Genomic DNA, 19,072 nt, shown 5'->3' on the forward strand with positions numbered 1-19,072 from the left:
AGGCTCCTCTGTCTATGGGATTCTCCAGGCAAGGATACTGGAGTGGGTTGCCATGCCCTCCTCCAGGGCATCTGCCCAACCCAGGAACTGAACCTGCATTGGCAGGCAGGTTCTTTACCATTCCCTGATCAGGGATCAAGCCCGAATCCTCTTCATTGGAAGCTTGGAGTTTTAACCACTGGACCACCAGGGAAGTCCCATACTTACCTCTTTACTTTGGCTTTTACTTCCCTTGTAAAGACTGGATCAACCTGAAAATTGACAAAGATAAATTTTAGGAAAAGCCAGAAATGAATCTAAGTCTCAAGAGGATTGCAGATCATGGCAACAGAGCCAGATGTAACAACTCAGAAAAGGAAAAAGTAAATCAAATACAAAAGAATACCCCGGAGTCCAGCTATGGCAAAGTAATAAGGAAAAGAAGGACTTGAGAGAAAATTTAAAGACACAAACACATACAGTCGTCCTTCAGTATCCACCGTTCCAGGACCCCCTCAGATATCAAATTCTGTGGATGCTCAAGTCCTTTATATAAAATGGTATAGTATTTACATCTAACTGAAACACATCCTCCTGTATACTTTAAATCATTTATGGATTACTTACAGTACTAATATAAATGCAATCTAAATAGGTGCCAATGCACAGCAAATTGAAGTTTTGCTTTTTGGAACTTTCTGGAATCTCTTTTCCTGAATATTTTCAGTCTATGGTTGGTTGTTTCTGAGTATACAGAACCTGATGATACACAGGGCCAACTGTAGTCCTGTTTCCTGTTTGGTCTATAAGATAAGAGCCTGGTGAAGCTCCAGGTATGGGAGGCCAAGAATTATCCACCCAACTCCTAAAACAGAAGTCATTTACAGTCAAGGGAAAATCTGACAAAAACATAATACTTCAATGAAAGTTTTGCCTGGTTGATTACAGTGGTGGATTTTGTCATAAAACCTTTGAGGCAGAAGGAGTTGGAATGCTTGGTAGATCTAAAATAAAAGATCTGACTGAATTAAAATTTTATTTTTAACATGGAGCCTTTCCAGACACACAATTTTAAAGCAAAGTCACGTCCATGGGGCAATACATGGGAAAACAAAATGGGGTCCATACAATGAAATATTATTCAGCCAACAAAAAGGAATGAAGTACTGATTTATGCTACAGTATGGGGGAACCTTGAAAATATAATACTCAGTTGCAAAAGGCCCTAAATTGTGACTCTTTTTATATGAAATGTCCAGAAAGACAAATCTATAAAGAAAGAGAGTAGGTTAGTTGCTAGGCACTGGGAGGTGGGGAGTGAATGCTAATGGGTATGGGATTTGGGGGAGATGATGAAAATACTCCAAAATTAGATAGAGGTGATGACTGCAAAACTTTGTATTAAATACTTTAAATGGTGCATTGTATGACACACAAATTATATTTCCATTTTTAAAAAGCCAAGTCCAACCTTTTAATTAGTTACAATGTGATATTCTTGAGTCTGCACTTCACTCCTATTTCATATTTAGAGGAAATACGTCCTATGAGACAGGTGCCATGCTTTTTTTTTTAAAGATTTATTTATTGGCTATGGTGGGTCTCCTTTGCTGTATGTGGGCTTTCTCTAGTTGTGGAGATTGGGGGCTACTCTCTAGTTGTGGGGCATGGGCTTCTCACTGAGGTGGCTTCTCTTGTTGAGGAGTACAGGCTCCAGGCATACAAGCTTCAGTAGTTGTGGCTCATGGGCTTAGTTGCTCTGTGACATGTGAGATGTTCCCAGACCAGGGATTGAATCAGTGTCTCTTGCATTGCAAGTCAGATTCTCAACCACTGGATTACTAGTGGAGCTCCCAGGCACCCTGTTTCATCCCATTGTATCCCTGGTAGTCAATATGTTTGCTAAATTAATGCAAACATTAATAGCAATGTTACTTAAACTGGTCTCTTATACCAACATTTTTTGACTCCACATGCTTTTAAGAAAACTCATATGTAGATGTCCAGACTGAGTGAGGCTCTGGAAACAGACCACCTGGGTCAAATCCTTCCCAAACCAATCTCTAGCCACATGGCCATGTGCACATTAATGGATCTCTCTGGGCTTCAGCCTCCTTATCCATAAGAAGAGAATGATAACAGCACCGTGGGATTGTTGGGAGGATCAAATAGTTAAAACACATTCAGTGCTTACAACTTTTTCTGAAACACAGTAACTGCTATATGAGTAGTAGAAGAAAAGTTAAATAGCAAAGCCTTGCTAGAATGCATAAGAGTGAGAGCTGCAGATTGCAGCACTAATACAAAAATATCTAGACACTCCATCTCAAACGTGTACTTTCCCAGTGACACTGCCGTACTTCTCAGCAAGACCCTGCACACCTGAAGGCCATCACAGAATCCACAGAAAACACACCTTATTCCTGACCATCAGAAGCCAAACTAACATACTCTTTATGCACAATGACGTCTTCTCGGGTAAATTTACTTCCTGAAGTACCAAGAGGATCTTTACGGATAACTTTCCACCTGTCATAGGGTCCCTACAATCCTATCAGGATGAAGCTGCAGTGCATGTTTATCGCGTCTGTTTCATCCAACTGCAAACTATTAAATGAAACAATCAGTAGACAGGTTTTACCCTGCATCCCTCCCCAGGTTTTATTAACAATGAATACAATTTTAAAATAACTGAGAAAATATTCTTAAACTTAAGCAAGTGTAAGACAAAATTCTAAACATGTCTTCAAAGATAGAGGTAGATGAGGGTGTAAGCACATTTTACAAATACAGTGTCTGCCACCTCTTCCTGTTACTGCAGATGAGTTTAGAAGTGAAGGCAGATTCAATTTCTATTCTCATTCACACCTCACCAGTAGGTATCAGGAATTACAAACCAAGTCGACTTAATGAATATGATGATATCCCTAGAGTTTGTCATACTAAAATAATTTTGTGTTTTCCAAAAACTTCATTTTGGTTTCATCTGGCAAGGAAATACTGTGTGTGTGTATGTGTGGAGGGGCCCAGATCCTTTAAAATATTCATATGCTGAAGATGTATCCCAAAGAACCAGTAACGCAAAGCTCACTCATTCCCCTGAGGTCATGACATCACTTTGATAGTAGACACAGCAAATCTGGGTGTATAACAAAATGGAAATTATTTCTAGATTTTTTAAAAGCTTAATATACTTTAATAGCAAACTTGCAGGAACAGTACAGAAGATACACACCACTAAACACATGTATGTAAAACAACTCAAAAGTATACTGAACAGATGGAACCTACCATATGATTAAAATACTGCAAAGACCACTTAGTTGCCATCAACAAGAAACGTACTTGTTTTAAATATCATATAATACTATTTATATTTGGAATTTTTAAAATGATGTACATGAAATTACTCACAAAACAGAAATAGACTCACTGACAAAAAACAAACTTATGGTTACCAAAGGGGAAAGGCATGGAGAGAAGGATATATTAACAGCAGTCATGTCTGACTCTTTGCGACCCCATGGAATATACAGTCCATGGAATTCTCTAGGCCAGAATACTGAAATGGGTAGCCTTTCCCTTCTCCAGCAGATCTTCCCAACCCAGGGATCAAACTGGGGTCTCCTGCATTGCAGGCAGATTCTTTACCAACTGAGCTATCAGGGAAGCCCAACACACAAACACTACTGTATATAAAACTGATAAACAGGTCTTACTGTATAGCACAGGGAACAATACTTAACCTATAATGGAAAAGAACCTGTAAAAGAATATATATTTAATGTGTGTTTGTGTGAGTGTGTTAGTTGCTCAATTGTGTCCAGCTCTTTGCAACCCCATGGATTGTAGCCTACCAGGCTCCTCTGACCATGAAATTCTCCAGGCAAGAATAGTGGAGTAGGTTGCCATTCCATTCTCCACAGCATCTTCCTGATCCAGGGATTAAACCCAGGTCTCCTGTACTATAGGCAGTGCAGTGACTGAGCCACCAGGGAAATGTGTGCGTGTGTGTGTCTGTGTGTGTGTCTGTGTGTGTGTATACCTGAATCACTTAATCTATTATGGAAAAGAACCTAAAAAAGAATATATATATAACTGAATCACTGTTCTGTATACCTGAAATACAACTTTGTAAATCAACTATATTTCAATAACAAATTTTTTGCCACTCTGTTTTTTTAATTGGAGGATAATTGCTTTACAGAATTTTGAGGTTTTCTGTCATATATCAGCAAGAATCAGCCATCAGTTCAGTTCAGTTCAGTCACTCAGTCGTGTCTGACTCTGCGACCCCATGAATTGCAGCACGCCAGGCCTCCCTGTCCATCACCAATTCCCGGAGTTCACCCAAACTCATGTCCATCGAGTCGGCGATGCCATCCAGCCATCTCATCCTCTGTCGTCCCCTTCTCCTCCTGCCCCCAATCCCTCCCAGCATCAGAGTCTTTTCCAGTGACTCAACTCTTCCCATGACGTGGCCAAAGTACTGGAGTTTCAGCTTTAGCATCATTCCTTCCAAAGAATATCCAGGACTGATCTCCTTTAGAATGGACTGGTTAGATCTCCTTGCAGTCCAAGGGACTCTCAAGAGTCTTCTCCAACACCACAGTTCAAAAGCATCAATTCTTCGGCACCCAGCTTTCTTCACAGTCCAACTCTCACATCCGTACATGACCACTGGAAAAACCATAGCCTTGACTAGACGGACCTTTGTTGGCAAAGTAATGTCTCTGCTTTTCATATGCTATCTAGGTTGGTCATAACTTTCCTTCCAAGGAGTAAGCATCTTTTAATTTCATGGCTGCAATCACCATCTGCAGTGATTTTGGAGCCCAGAAAAATAAAGTCTGACACTGTTTCCCCTGTTTCCCCATCTATTTACCATGAAGTGATGGGACCAGATGCCATGATCCTAGTTTTCTGAATGCTGAGCTTTAAGCCAACTTTTTCACTCTCCTCTTTCACTTTCATCAAGAGGCTTTTTACGAGCCATAGGTACACCCATATCAATAAAAAAAATTGTTAAAGACATTTGTTTAAGAAAATCCAAATGCTGGCAATATTTTAACAGGTTTATTGTTATAAAATTCAACTTCTGAAACTTGCTTGCTGAAACATTCTGACCTGTGTTAATGTCTCTGCTTTTAATACTATTCTCAAACAAATGGAAATGGAAAAATTGTGACCCCTGATTTCTGCCCCCTATTTTTCCACTCAAAATTACACAGGTAGCTTTTGACCCCATGGGGGAAAAATGTAACATTTAGAAATATCAAACGGGAAGATAATTTTGTTTTTTAAGGAGTGAAATGTTTTCTGTCCTAGTAGGGTCTTAGGGATATTCTCGGTGTATGCAACATGCTGGATGAATGTCCTTTGGCATAACTGTGGCACATTTGGCATGAATTGCCCACAGACTGCTGCTGCTGATGCTAGGTCACTTCAGTCGTGTCCGACTCTGTGCGACCCCATAGACGGCAGCCCACCAGGCTCCCCTGTCCCTGGGACTCCAGGCAAGAACACTGGAGTGGGTTGCCATTTCCTTCTCCAATGCATGAAAGTGAAAAGTGAAAGTGAAATCGCTCAGTCATGTCCAAACCTTAGCGACCCCATGGACTGCAGCCTACCAGGCTCCTCCGTCCATGGGATTTTCCAGGCAAGAGTACCGGAGTGGGGTGCCATTGCCTTCTCCACAGACTGGTGTCTTCTAAAAAGACAACCAGATGCCTCACTTGTCTCTTGCCAAGCACACAGAGCTGTGCTCTGTAGATGCAGATCTGTATGGAAGATGGGTCTTTGGGACACTAGTCTACCATCTTTTCAGTCTGCTGGCCTTCCAAAATAAAGTTGCTATTTCTTACCCCAACAACTCATTTCTTGATTTATTGGCCTGTCGTGCAGCAGGCAGTATGAATTCGGACTCAGTAACATTTACTCTCTGCTTCTCACCTCTCTCCTAATTACATGTCTTTTTCTCCACCAGGAAGGCCAACCTCAATCCTTAAAATCCATTCATCCCCCACTGCACAGGCAAAAGTTCCCTCTCTGAGAAACTTTGTCTGATCATCCAAACAGGAAGTAAAGTCTCCTCTCAAACTTTTCTACCACCTCCTACAAAACATGGACCTACTTTTTTTGGTACTTGTTGGGTATTTGTCCAACTCTTCTCTTTATACATCTTCATTTTCCTCCCAAGGTCATGCTAGTTCTGTGCTGGATAATATTTGCTAAATGAATGATCTCCAACTGGTTCTACCTTTCTGTTTCCTACTTTTGATTCTTTTCACTTGAATTATCCTAAGCCATTCGATTATATTATAACCCTAATATCTCATCATGAAAAGGTAAACAATTTCATGAAAGCCTTCTTTTGGCATTACATATGAATTTTGACCAGCTCAGTCAGTAAAGAATCTGCCTGCAGTGCAGGAGACCTGGGTTCGATCCCTGGGTTGGGAAGATCCCCTGGAGAAGGAAATGGCAACACACTCCAGTATCCTTGCCTGGAAACTCTCATGGACAGAGGAGCCTGGTGGGCTGCAGTCCATGGGGTGGCAAAGAGTCAGGCACGATTGAGCGACTAACACTTATGAATTTTGATGAGGCTTCCCTGGTGGCTCAGCGGAAAGAATTCCACTACAATGCAGGAGACCCAGGTTCAGTTCCTTGGAGGAGGAAATGGCAATCCACTTCAGTATTCTTGCCTGAGGAATCTCATGGATAGAGGAGCCTGGCAGGCTACAGTCCATGGGGTCGTAAGAATCAGACATGACTTAGCAACTAAACAACTACCACCATGAATTCTGACATACATGCTTTACTTATGATAATTTTTAGTTACAGATTCCTCAGAACTTCCCTGGTGGTCCAGTGGTTAATACTCTGTGCTTCAAAAGCAAGGAGAACCAGTTCAATCCCTGGTCAGGAAACTAAGATTCCACATGCTCCATGGTGTGGCCAAAAATTTTTTTCTTATTAGAAAAAAACAGAAATTCCTCTTGTTTTTAATTTTTAAACATGTTTCTTCTCTCATGATTAGGGGAAAAGATTTCATCAAGGAAAAAAAAAATGTAAAAGATAGCTGAAATACCTAACTGGAGAAAAGAATGGCTACCCATTCCAGTATTCTTGCCTAGGGAATTTCAGGGACAGAGGAGCCTGGCAGACTTTGGTCCATGGGGTCACAATGAGTTGGACGTGACTGAGCAACTAACATAACCCTTTAACTAAAATTTAGCCAAAGGTGTAACAGCAACTTTCAAGTTGAAAGTACAAACTGCATTAAACTTTTCTGGGCTTGCCTTCCACATCAGTTCATTTTCAAATCTCTTAGTGAAACCAAGGGGAACAAAACACAAGATAAAGAAAAAAAAAAAAGAAGGGTAGATATTTTTATTTAATGAAAGCGCATGTTATGAAATTTTAAAAAGCGAGAGCATGGCAAGCAGCAAAGAAAATTCTATTTCCTCCTTCTAAGCTTATTTACTTTCTAGCAAAATACATTGTCTCAACTCCCAGGCTAAAGGAAAATCATCTTAGATATAAGAAATTATCATGGGAAGTCATTAAGCTGTCACGCACGAGCTGAATGTTCCTACCACACTGATTATCAAAGAGAACCATAAAATGCACCCACTCCATACAGCCCTGCAAGCAGAAACCACATGCTTTGCCAAAATGGTTGGATTGAGAGATCAAAGAAGCTTTAATAGAAAACCAGCATCTAACTCAAACCATCCTGCAGCTAAAACAGAATCTTAGCCTGTCAACACACAAAGGAAACATCAGCACAGAAAGTTCTTTCATTCTTTAATTAAACGCCCCTATGATGCTGCCTATGAACCAGGTGCTATGCCAAGTATTCGCTTATTTTGGCCTCATAGGAAACTATGAGTTTTCTGAGTAGTGTTTTCTGAGTCATGTCCACTTTACAGATGGAGAAACTGAGGCCCAGAGCAGTGAAGGGTACCCAGCTAGCATGCAATCACTCTATTACCCAGCCATGCAGAACTACCCTTTGCCTGACAGGGATGATTCGATCTTGTTCTAAAGATGTTAACAAACTTGCCAGCAGTAAGCAGTAATGAAGGATTAAGTAGATTTAACAGGGGACTGGGATCTCGCTTTTTGAAATGTTCTTGTTAAGAATGATCACTTTATTTTTTAGCTGTGTAACATACACAGCATCACCATTTTTTTTAAAGCAATCTAAGAACACCCTCTCTGCGTGTGTGCTAAATCGTTTCAGTTGTGTCCGACTCTTTGCGACCCTGTGGGCTGCAGCCTGCCAGGCTTCTCTGTTCATGGAATTCTCCAGGCAAGAATACTGGACTGGGTTACCATGCCCTCCTCCAGGAGATCTTCCCAACCCAGGGATCGAAACTGCGTCTCTTACGTCTTCTACATTGGCAGGTGGGTTCTTTACCACTAGTGCCGCCTGGGAAGCCCAACATTCTCTCTGCTGCTGCTTCTGCTGCTGCTAAGTCACTTCAGTCGTGTCCGACTCTGTGCGACCCCATAGACGGCAGCCCACCAGGCTCCCCTGTCCCTGGGATTCTCCAGGCAAGAACACTGGAGTGGGTTGCCATTTCCTCCTCCAATACATGAAAGTGAAAAGTGAAAGTGAAGTCGCTCAGTCATGTCCGACTCTTAGCGACCCCATGGACTGCAGCCTACCAGGCTCTTCCATCCATGGGATCTTCCAGGCAAGAGTACTGGAGTGGGGTGCCATTGCCTTCTCCTAAACATTCTCTCTCTCTAGTATTTTATAAATGGTTGGTTGAGAGATGAGCATTGATTAAAAAGGAGAGCAATAATATTCCAAAGGGAGGGTGATAACTGCCTTCTGAGCTGGACCATGGAACATGGTAGGAACAAACGTGAATGCTGTATGCAGCCCAGCCCGTGGGCTCCCTTGTCCTGGCAGATACACCTCCAGTCTAGAGTTACCTGTCGTCTCTCTTCCTAACCAGACCTCATGTCCACTCAGGCAGGGGCCAAGTCTATTCTTTTCTCTGGGACTAAACATAAGGGCCACATTGACATTCATTAAGTGACCTACAAAAGTATTCAGTTCTTGTCTGATCGTTCATACAAACAAATCAGTGATTTGCATACGCCACTATCATCAGTTTTCTGCTTTGAATATTTGGCATCCACTTCACCTCTTCTGCTTCCCCTGTGCATCTTCTCACTTCTGCCCACTGGGTGTGGTCTGATGGAAGTGGAATTAGGTGCCTGGTCCTCTCCTTACAAAATGGCAGAGGTAACCCATGGCAGACCATGGACCTTGAAGGGAATGACCCAGAGACTAAGAAACAGATGTAGTCAAACCTGATCTTCAGCCTCCCCAACAATTCTCTTAGAAGCTCTTATCATCTCCTAATACATGTCCTTGTGCTGAAGTTGGTCTGAGGCTGCAGCCCAGGGGCACAGGCTGAGCTGTGTAGCTTCTTCACTGGCGTCTCCTATCTGACCAGGCTCCATGCAGAGACACTGACAAAGGGAGCACGAATCACTGCTGAATGCACTGTGAGCACTCCCTAAAAACAGACTGAGCTCTTTCTCAAGACATATTCACTAACCGAGTCAATGCAATTTTGTTCTAAGAGGACCTGCACATGACCCAGAAAGGCTACGGTCCTCCTAAAGGGTTCAATTTAGACAAAGCGTTTATTCAGTCATTGAGCTTAGCAGTTAACAAAGGAAAAAAAAATGAATGGAAGAAGAGTGTATTCACATCAGATGTCAAAAATAATTGTAGTACTTGGGGTGTTTAATCCGCTCTAAGAGATAATGGTTAAAAGATGAATTGTAATGTGTCCCAAGATTTGACCTCTGACCCACTTCTCAAATTCATTTCCAAAAGATCAGTGTATTAACCCATAACATTGTAGCAAAGATTCAATGTCAAGTGTAAAACCCTTTTAGTCTCCTCCTACTTCTGTATTCCAAAATGGTGTTAAATTGAATTCTTGACACTGAAAACTGATAGATGCCTAGAAATCTTGCAAGGATAATAGGGAAGAGCTTGTTTAAGTTGAGTGGTCACGAGAAGCATATCGAAGCCAGGCCACGATCCGGGGAGGGAATCTCATTAAGGAAGCAGCCAACTCACTGGCTTTCAAGAGGGAGTGTGTTTAGGGGCCACACACACACACATACACACAACCATCCAGTGTGGCCCAAGTCAGTGTTTTCCAAACTTCAAATCATGAAGCACATCATGAAATCAATCTTGGAATAAAAATAGGCACTGTTTTAATGACATGAAATATCAAAGCAGAGGCATAGAACAGGTTTTTAAAGAAAAACAGACTGTGTGACATACACGAATCAAGAGGATTATTTAATTAAGCTTGTTTCTGGGGTGTGTGTGTGTGTGTGATGGGTCACCATGTAAAATGTGCTGGAGTTGGCTTTACTTGCTGTCTGGTTATTTGAAACTGGCCATGGGAAAACATTTTTACAGAAATAGGCAAATAAGGCTTTATTTATAAACTACAGCTTGGGATTTCCCTGTTGATCCAATGGTTAAGACTTCGCCTTCCAATACACAGGGCGCAGGTTCAATCCTGGTCAGGGAGCTTAAAAAAAAACCCAAAGAACATAAAACAGAAGTAATATTGCAACAGATTTAATAAAGACTTTAAAAATGGTCCACATTAAAAAAATTAAAAAAAAATAGGGTTTACCACCTTGCGCATCCCAACAGAACCAGTTGTTCAATACTGACCAGCATACCACTGGTTATGGAGAAAAAGCGAAGAAACATAACACTTAAGAGATACTAGCTTATCTGAATTATTGGAGGATATGAAATGTGTGTCTACATATCAAAATATTGGTTTTAAATCTTCTGAGGAACTCATTGGTGGTCTGCATTATCATTGCTAGGGGTTCAGGTTCAATCCCTGGTTGAGGAACTAAGATCTCACAAATTGGGCAGTGTAACCAAAAAAAAGAAAAGAAAACTGTTGTAGGGAAGAGGGAGCCAAGAAGGAAACAAGTGGTTTGAATTTGTGACTAATCATATTCAGTGCTGCCTTAGTATTTCAGAAACTCAAATTATTCTGTCTACTAAGGAAATGGCAACCCACACCAGTGTTCTTGCCTGGAGAATCCCATGGACGGAGAAGCCTGGTAGGCTGCAGTCCATGGGGTCGCACAGAGTCGGACACGACTGAAGTGACTTAGCAGCAGCAGCAAGGTGTTTGTGATGGTGGCTACTGATTCTCTTTAGATTTGATAAAGACCCATTAGAAGGCAGGGATATTGCTAGGGGCTGAATGTTTGTATCCCCCTTAAAATTCACAAATTGAAATCTTAATCCCCGAGGTGATGATATTTGGGAGCATAGGTCTTTGGGAAGTGATGCAGGAACTCTCATGAATGGGACTGGCATTCTGATAAAAGATCCCAGACAGCTCCGAGGACTCAGCAAGCAAGACTTGCTTGCTGATTCTGGGCTTCCCACGTGGTCCAGTGGTAAAGAATTCGCCTGCCAGTGCAGGGGACATGGGTTCGATCCCTGGTCTGGGAAGATTCCACATGCCTCAACAGCTAAGCCTGTGCACCACAACTACTGAGCCCTCCCTTGAGACCGCTCTGCAACAAGCAAAGCCACCACAGTGAGAAACCTGGGCACCACAACTAGAGAGTAGCCTCTGCCCGCTGAAACTAGAGAAAGTCTGTATGCAGTAATGAAGATCCAGTAGAGCCAAAAAATTGAAGGAAAAAAAAAAGATAAAGGAAGAGTACCCCAGAAGAAAATGACACAGCTGGCACTTTCGCCTTGGACTCAAAGCCTCCAGAACGTCAGAAATAAATTTGTTGTTTCTTAGGCACCTCGTCTGCGGTACGTGGTTATAGCCACCCAGATGGATCAAGACAAAGAAACAGGAGTCAGGTCCCAAACGCTCGCTTCTGCATTCAGGTCTGTGCAAGCCTGAGAAGGCAGCCACATCTCGCAGGCAGAGTTAGATCTGGAAGATCCAGTTTCTCTGGTTGGTGGAGAAGTGAGCAGATCCCAGGAAATCTCCAGACTGAGTGTGGCCCTGGCACAGTGCCAGGTGCTTACAGCTGGTTTTCCCAAGTGGCAAATTTGCAACCCAAGATGCCTTTCTCTGTTTCCTAGAGGGTTTTTAATTACAGATAGTGGAGCGCCTTGTGGAAGAAGTGCCTGAGAATTATTACTAATTCATGGCAATGAACTTAAGGACCAGTAACTCTCAGATCATAATCCTTCACGGCCCTTCACTCAAGAGCTCCCTTTCCAGGCTCCTCTTTCTCTTTTATTCCCTTGCTGCTTTGCTTTCCTGGCTCCACTCACACAAACTAAGTCAGTGGCTGAAGATGCAGCTTCAGAAGGGACCTCCAAGGGCCTCGGGGGTGGGGCATTCTAGGAGACTTATTCTGGACCTGCATTGGCTCAGGAAGAAATATGTCCTCAGGTATGTCAGAGATGCATTAGACCAGCTTGGAAAAGGGGAGGAGAAAGGGGGAAAGGAGAAATTCCACTAGAAATTGTGAAAGCACTAAAGCTTCCCAAGATACGACTTTCCCAGGGTCCCTGTAAACCTGCTTTGTCTCGGCCAGCTCAAGTCACCATCTGTTTCCTGATTCTCATCAGGAAAGTCATGAGTCAAAGTCACTGCCTCCCTCTGGAAGTTACAAAAAAAGGAAATACAGGGACTTCCCTGGTGGTCCAGTGGTTAAGCATCCACTGGGCAATGCAGGGGACACAGACTCCATCCCTGGTTCAGAAGGATTCTACATGCCACAAGGCAACTGAGGCCCCAAGTCACAACTACTGAGCCCTCAAGCCGCAACTGCTGAGCCCTCAGGCTTGGGACCCACGCTCTGCAACAGGAGAGTAGCCTCTGCTTGCTGCAACTAGAGAAAGCCCATGTGAAGCAATGAAGACTCGTGTGATCAAGGTAAATAAATAAATACAACTTTTTAAAAAAGAAAGAAAATACAGAGATGCATTTTGTAGGACCGACAAGGTGAACAAAGAGAGAGAGAGAGACAGAGCGTGGCCACACACGAATGTTTGTCTAGCTAGTTGCGAGCACTTAAAAATTTCACACACACACACATACATTTTTTTCAAAAGAGGAAAAAAAAAAGGCCTCTGGGCTGTGACTTCTCTTGGAAGGTTGACAAGGGAGCCTGCATCTCTGGATGTAAACCCTGCTGCGGCTGAATCATGCTCCCAGTCAGTGATGCCACGGTTTGCCACAGTCTCCACCCTCCCCTACTGCCTCCCAACCCAGAGCCCAAGAGTCTAATTTCTTTGCAGTGAAATTAGGAGGAAGGAAACACATTTTTTACACTCACTGTTCTTTCAAAAGTAGGCCAACTAAAGTTAGAGGGAAGCTTGTATGTTTCAAAAACAAATGGGAAAATACGGTTCTTTCCCCTGGGGATGAAAAAGCCTTCCTAATTGTTTAGAAAACAAAACAACTGGGCCTTCCCTGGTGGTCCAATGGTTAAGAATCTGCCTTCCAATACAGAGGACGTGGGTTTGATACAGGTTGGAGATCTAAGATCCCACATGCCTCGGAGCAACTAAGCCCTCTCGCTACAACTACTGAGCCCTGCACTACAACTTGAGAGTCCAAACACCATAACAAAGCCCCAACAACAAAGACCTGACACGGCCAAAAGAAAGCAAAAACAAAAGAAGTGCCTCTTCTAAGAGACCATGACTTAGAAAGTCTTTATGAAGCAAATGGCGTCCCTCACTTGTAGGCAAGTGAGTTAAACAGGAAGGTGCTAATAGATGCGGGAAAACAACACGCGCTCTAGCCTCTCCCTCTGCTCTGACTCCGGTACCAGCTAAAATACCACCTCAGTCTTTATGTTCCTGGAAAAGGGTTTCTGGCACATGTTTAGTGCTATACTTTGAAGTTTGCCACCTCTCTCCAGGTTTCCTTAAAAGGAAGCATGACAGAAAAAGTCAAACAGAGAAATCAGGTCATCATTAGGCCAGAGTTGTTTGTGAACATGTTTCTCCACCAAGTATTATTCTTTTGGTATTTCTGCCTCCAGATATACTGTGTGTGTGTGTGTGTGTGCACACACATGCTCAACCATGCCCAACTCTGCAACCCCAAGGACTGTAGCCCACCAGGCTCCTCTATCCATGAGATTTTTTTCAGGCAAGAATACCAGAATGGGCTGCCGTTTCCTCCTCCAGAGGATCTTCCTGACCCAGGGTTCAAACCTGCATCTCCTAGGCACACTGACTCTTCATTAAAAACTGCTTCCCAAACTGGCTATTTGCGTACTTTCACAATTCATCACATCGGTGCCCCCTCTCTACTATTGTTTATTTAATACATTTGTGAAATAAATTCGTTTTTTTAATCAACTGATTTTTAAAGGAAATTTTCAGAGTTGGAAAACCAGTATCATGCATCATAAATGGAACCAAACCATAAAACCAAAAGCAGTGAAAATGAAAGCCACATTACTAAATTCTTTCAAGATAACTGCTACTGCCATGGCTCTAAGCTTGCAGTCTTCTCTCTTGGTTAGCAAGAATCTCAGTATCAAATTAAAACTTTTTCAATCATGCTGCTCGAACAGAAGGATATAAGAGAATTAAAATAATAATAGTAATAGCTTTGCCACTATGTGACTTAACATTCATTAGTGCACTGGGAATTCTCTTGCTAACCATCTAAAGCCTGGCCCTGAGCCTGTGTGTGATGTGTGTGTGTGCATGCAGGTGTGTATATGTGAGTGCCTGTTATACCAACAAACAACATGGATGGTGGAGCGATTCATCTTCCGTGTGACAACCAGTGTAGCCCTACAAATTCTAGCTCTTGGTATATGTTTTAGGCTAGCGGGCCTTTCTCCAGGTAAATGGAGTATTTCCAGAGGTCTTTAGAATACTGAGAAAAGCTTGCCACTTCCACTGCATACCTCATGGGTCCCTAGGGAAGCAGGAAACTGACAAGATGAGAAACTACAGAATAGAACAAGGATGTCACGAAGGCATTTAACAGGCCCAGAGTCAGCCTGCCGGGCGGAAGGGAAAGGCAGTGGGAGATGTCATTCATGGGAACAAGACGCAGCCCCGATACAGACACCCCATGAAGAGAAGACGAGACATCCTTCCTGCAGGGTTACATCTCAACTGGCGGGACGAGGGTTCTGTTTTCTAAACTGCTTGGACAGAGCCACTCAACGTTTGTTTTCATGAGATGACCAGTGTTGCCACCCAGACTCTCTGAGTCCTGTGAGCTTGGAATTGACTCTGCGAGCGGGGGACCTCTCTGGTGGTCCAGCAGTTGGGAGTGCACCTGCCAACACAGGGGACGTGAGTTCGATCCCTGGTGCGAGAACCAAGATCCTACATTTCATGAGGCAACTAAGCCCGTGCTCTGCAACAAAGGAGGACCGCAGTGAGAAGCCCTCGCACCACAACTAGAGAGCAGCCCCTGTTCACAGTAACTAGAGAAAGTCCATGCAGAAAAGAAGAGCTCAACAAAGAGCTGCATGGCCAAAAATAAAATAAAACAACAACAAAAAAAACACAGCCTTGGTAACAATTGAAAAAAAAAGAATCGACTCTGTAACAGATCACCTGCTTCCTCCAGATCTGCCAATGGGGAGTGGGGGTGTCCGGAGTCCCAGGGACATGAGAGGCCGCACCCCCAAGCCCTTCCACTGACCTCTGTTCCCTGGACGATGGCCACGGTCAGCCAAGGACATCCCCCAGTGAAGGGGGATGCTCGTGCTTATGGATTCTTATTCTCCACCCTACTTGGCTTCTAACTGCATGTCAATTACCTAATCCAGTGCTTGGGTGAACAGCTCCATGTCTGTTGAGTACTTCCAATGAGTTTCAAAGATGATCTGGACCACATGTAACATCTATCTTATATACTGACTTAGACAAACTTTCTTTATATGCCTCTAGTCCCAAGAGAATCCATTACTTACCCTTTGTAGCATTAAATTAATTGTAAAGACTTATAAAGTGTCATCATCTCTAACCTTGTCTGGTGTTCATTTTTTAGAAGGCAAACAGGCTTTATTTGCTTAAGAAAGAAATCAAATATGGGTGAGAAAAGTAACTAATTTTATAAAATGTCTAAAAAGAATGGAGGAAAATAGAGATGAGATCAAGGCTCACAGCAAATCAACTTACTTCAGGACCAACAATAACCATGTAAACGTTGGGCTCTTCTTGATGCCATTCTTGGGGAGAAAAAAGAAAAAAAAAAGACTTTTAAAATGGTTTTAAGTCACAGCTGAAAACATAAGTCAGTTCAGTATTAACTGTGCTACAATATAAATTCTTTCATATCATTTTGCTTTCATATTAGCAACTTATAATTATTTGAAATGTAAGTATTGGACATTTTATGGTTTAAAGGAAAACTTTTTTTCTAGACCATTGCATATTATTCAGATATCTAATTTATTAGGTAGTTAGGATGCATATTGGAGAAGGCAATGGCACCCCACTCCAGTACTCTTGCCTGGAAAACACCATGGATGGAGGAGCCTGGTAGGCTGCAGTCCATGGGGTCGCTAAGAGTCGGACATGACTGAGTGACTTCACTTTCACTTTTCACTTTCATGCATTGGATGAGGAAATGGCAACCCACTCCAGTGTTCTTGCCTGGAGAATCCCAGGGATGGCTGCCGTCTATGGGGTCGCACAGAGTTGGACACGACCGAAGCGACTTAGCAGCAGCAGTAGGATGCACTGGAGTCTATAGACTAACTTAAGCAGTGCAACAAAACTCCAAATGTATCATATAAACTGGCATGTGTAAATTATTTCCAGGTAAAATTATTTTAGCCTTGTCATTATTGGCTATTTTTCACAATTTTCTCAGAAGCTGAGAAGATCCCTTGGAGAAAAGAAATGGGAACCCACTCCAGTATTCTCGACTGGGAAATCCCATGGACAGAGGAGCCTGGCGGGCTATAGGAACCCACGGGATTGCAAAAAAGTCAGACATGACTAGGAGACTAAACAACAACAGCAAAACAGAAGCCGAGGTTACAGGAAGGTAGAAAACAACTGAAATGACTACACAGTGCGATTATTTTTCTGGTTGTTTCCAAAGCAACAATCTAGAAACAGTTCTGCTGGTGGGCAAAAAAAATGAGAAATCTCACAGTCCTAAGGAGAGACCTTCGAAGATGGGAACCCCAGTGGAATCCCGCAGGTGAGGGGTCACCCAAGAACACATACCGGAGAATGCATCCACCAAATAGAGAGGGTCTTTCACTTGTCTGAGTCCACAGATCAGGAGAAACACGTGTAGATTGTCAGCACTTTGGTTAATCTCTGCAACAGAAGAGTTCAGGATATATTCAAAGGAGAGAACGCAGCTCCATGACTTGATGACAAGAAAGGTCAGAGGCTGTTCGGCTCTGACCTTTCAGCCAGGTGTGCCCATACCAAACCTTTATTTTCATTTCACTGCATGAACTAACAGTTCTTCTGATGGCTCGCCCGAGCTGAGCCTGGCCTAATAAACATAAAGGTACTTCCCACTGCAATTCAGGGGAGGGGGCAACAGAGAACTGACTCAGTTATTACTGAAACGTCAGCCATCAGTCATAGAAAATATTTCAGTGAAATTCCAGTTAAGAAGAATGTCTTCTTTATGAAACCAGAAAAATGGTTTATATAGGAATGTCCTCTTAAGTTCATATATTAGTACATACACACACCCACAGATAGAGAAAAGTTTTGGTTTGCCATTTGAAAGCTATCATGTAAGGCTGGGGCTTCCCAGGAGGTTCTAGTGGTAAAGAACCAGCCTGCCAATGCAGAAGACTTAAGAGACATGGGTTTGATCCCTGGGTCAGGAAGATTCTCTGGAGAAGGGAATGGCTACCCACTCCAGTATTCTTGCCTGGAAATGCCATGAACTGTAGCCCACCAGGCTCCTAGGGCTACAGTCCATGGGGCCACAAAGATTCGAACACAACTGAGCTCACACACACACACACACACAAGTAAAACACATTCTTTGTGGTCCCTTTCAACAAAAGGTGGAACCCATTTCCCTACCCCTAGATGCTGGGCTCACCTGGTGACTTGCATTAATTACACGGCAAGGGGGGACTTCCCTAGTGGTCTAGTGGCTAAGACTCTGAGCTCCCAGTACAGGGGGTCGGGGTTTGATCCCTGGTCAGGGAACTAGATCCCACATTTTGCAACTAAGATTCAGTGCGGCCAAATAAAGAAATAATATTAAAAAAAAAAAAATAACAGAGCAAGTGAAAGTGATTCCCAAGTCTTGGTCTTGAAGGCTGGAGTCCAATGCCCTCACCCATTGGGACATGTGTGCATGCATGTTAAGTTGCTTCAGTTGCGTCAAATTTGTGACCCTAGAGACTGTAGCCCGCTAGGCTCCTCCTGTCCATGGTATTCTCCAGGCGAGCATCCTGGAGTGGGTTGTCATGCCCTCCTCCAGGGGATCTTCCCGACCCAAGAATTGAACCTGCGTCTCCTGTGTTGCAGGCAGATATTTTACCCACCGAGCCACCTGGGAAGCCCCCACCCATTGGGACACTGCTGCCTCATAGGCTGGGCTGCCTCCTTAAAAGTATACTTGGTGGAGAGAGACTCAGCCACTCATGCAGGACCTTTCAGGCCTCAGCCTAACTTACAAGTGAGCCCAATACACACAGAGGAAGCAGAGATGAGCCAAGTCCAAACTGCGCGTGTGTGCTAAGTCGCTTCAGTCATGTCTGACTCTTGCAACCCTATAGACTGTGGCCCACCAGGTTCCTCTGTCCATGGAATTCTCCAGGCAAGAATACTGGAAAGTGAAAAGAAAGTGAAAGTGAAGTCGCTCAGTTGTGTCCGATTCTTTGCAACTCCTTGGATTGTAGCCCACCAGGCTCCTCCATCCATGGGATTTTCCAGGCAAGAATATTGGAGTGGGTTGCCATGCCCTTCTCCAAGGATCTTCCCAACCCAGGGATCAAACTCAGGTCTCTTGCACTGCAGGCAGATTCTTTACCATCTTAGCCACCAGGAAAGCCCCAAGTCTAAATCACCGACCCACGAAATGCATTGTGGTTGTTTTAAGTCATCATA

The 19,072-nt window shown here is 43.2% G+C and overlaps 1 protein-coding gene across 1 annotated transcript in view; it reads right to left on the reverse strand.

The window, feature by feature from the left end:
- Nucleotides 1-19,072, reverse strand: part of GLT1D1 (glycosyltransferase 1 domain containing 1) — a 98,332-nt gene that overhangs the window by 33,533 nt on the left and 45,727 nt on the right. The window contains exons 7-9 of the mRNA XM_010841264.1: nt 17,210-17,305; nt 16,151-16,200; nt 208-251 (exon numbers count right to left, since the gene is read on the reverse strand). Coding sequence (XP_010839566.1) covers nt 208-251; nt 16,151-16,200; nt 17,210-17,305 — 190 coding nt within the window. The remainder of the gene's footprint in view (nt 1-207; nt 252-16,150; nt 16,201-17,209; nt 17,306-19,072) is intronic.

Source organism: Bison bison, unplaced genomic scaffold (assembly GCF_000754665.1).
Source record: "Bison bison bison isolate TAMUID 2011002044 unplaced genomic scaffold, Bison_UMD1.0 scf7180017864160, whole genome shotgun sequence".
NCBI lineage: Eukaryota > Metazoa > Chordata > Mammalia > Artiodactyla > Bovidae > Bison > Bison bison.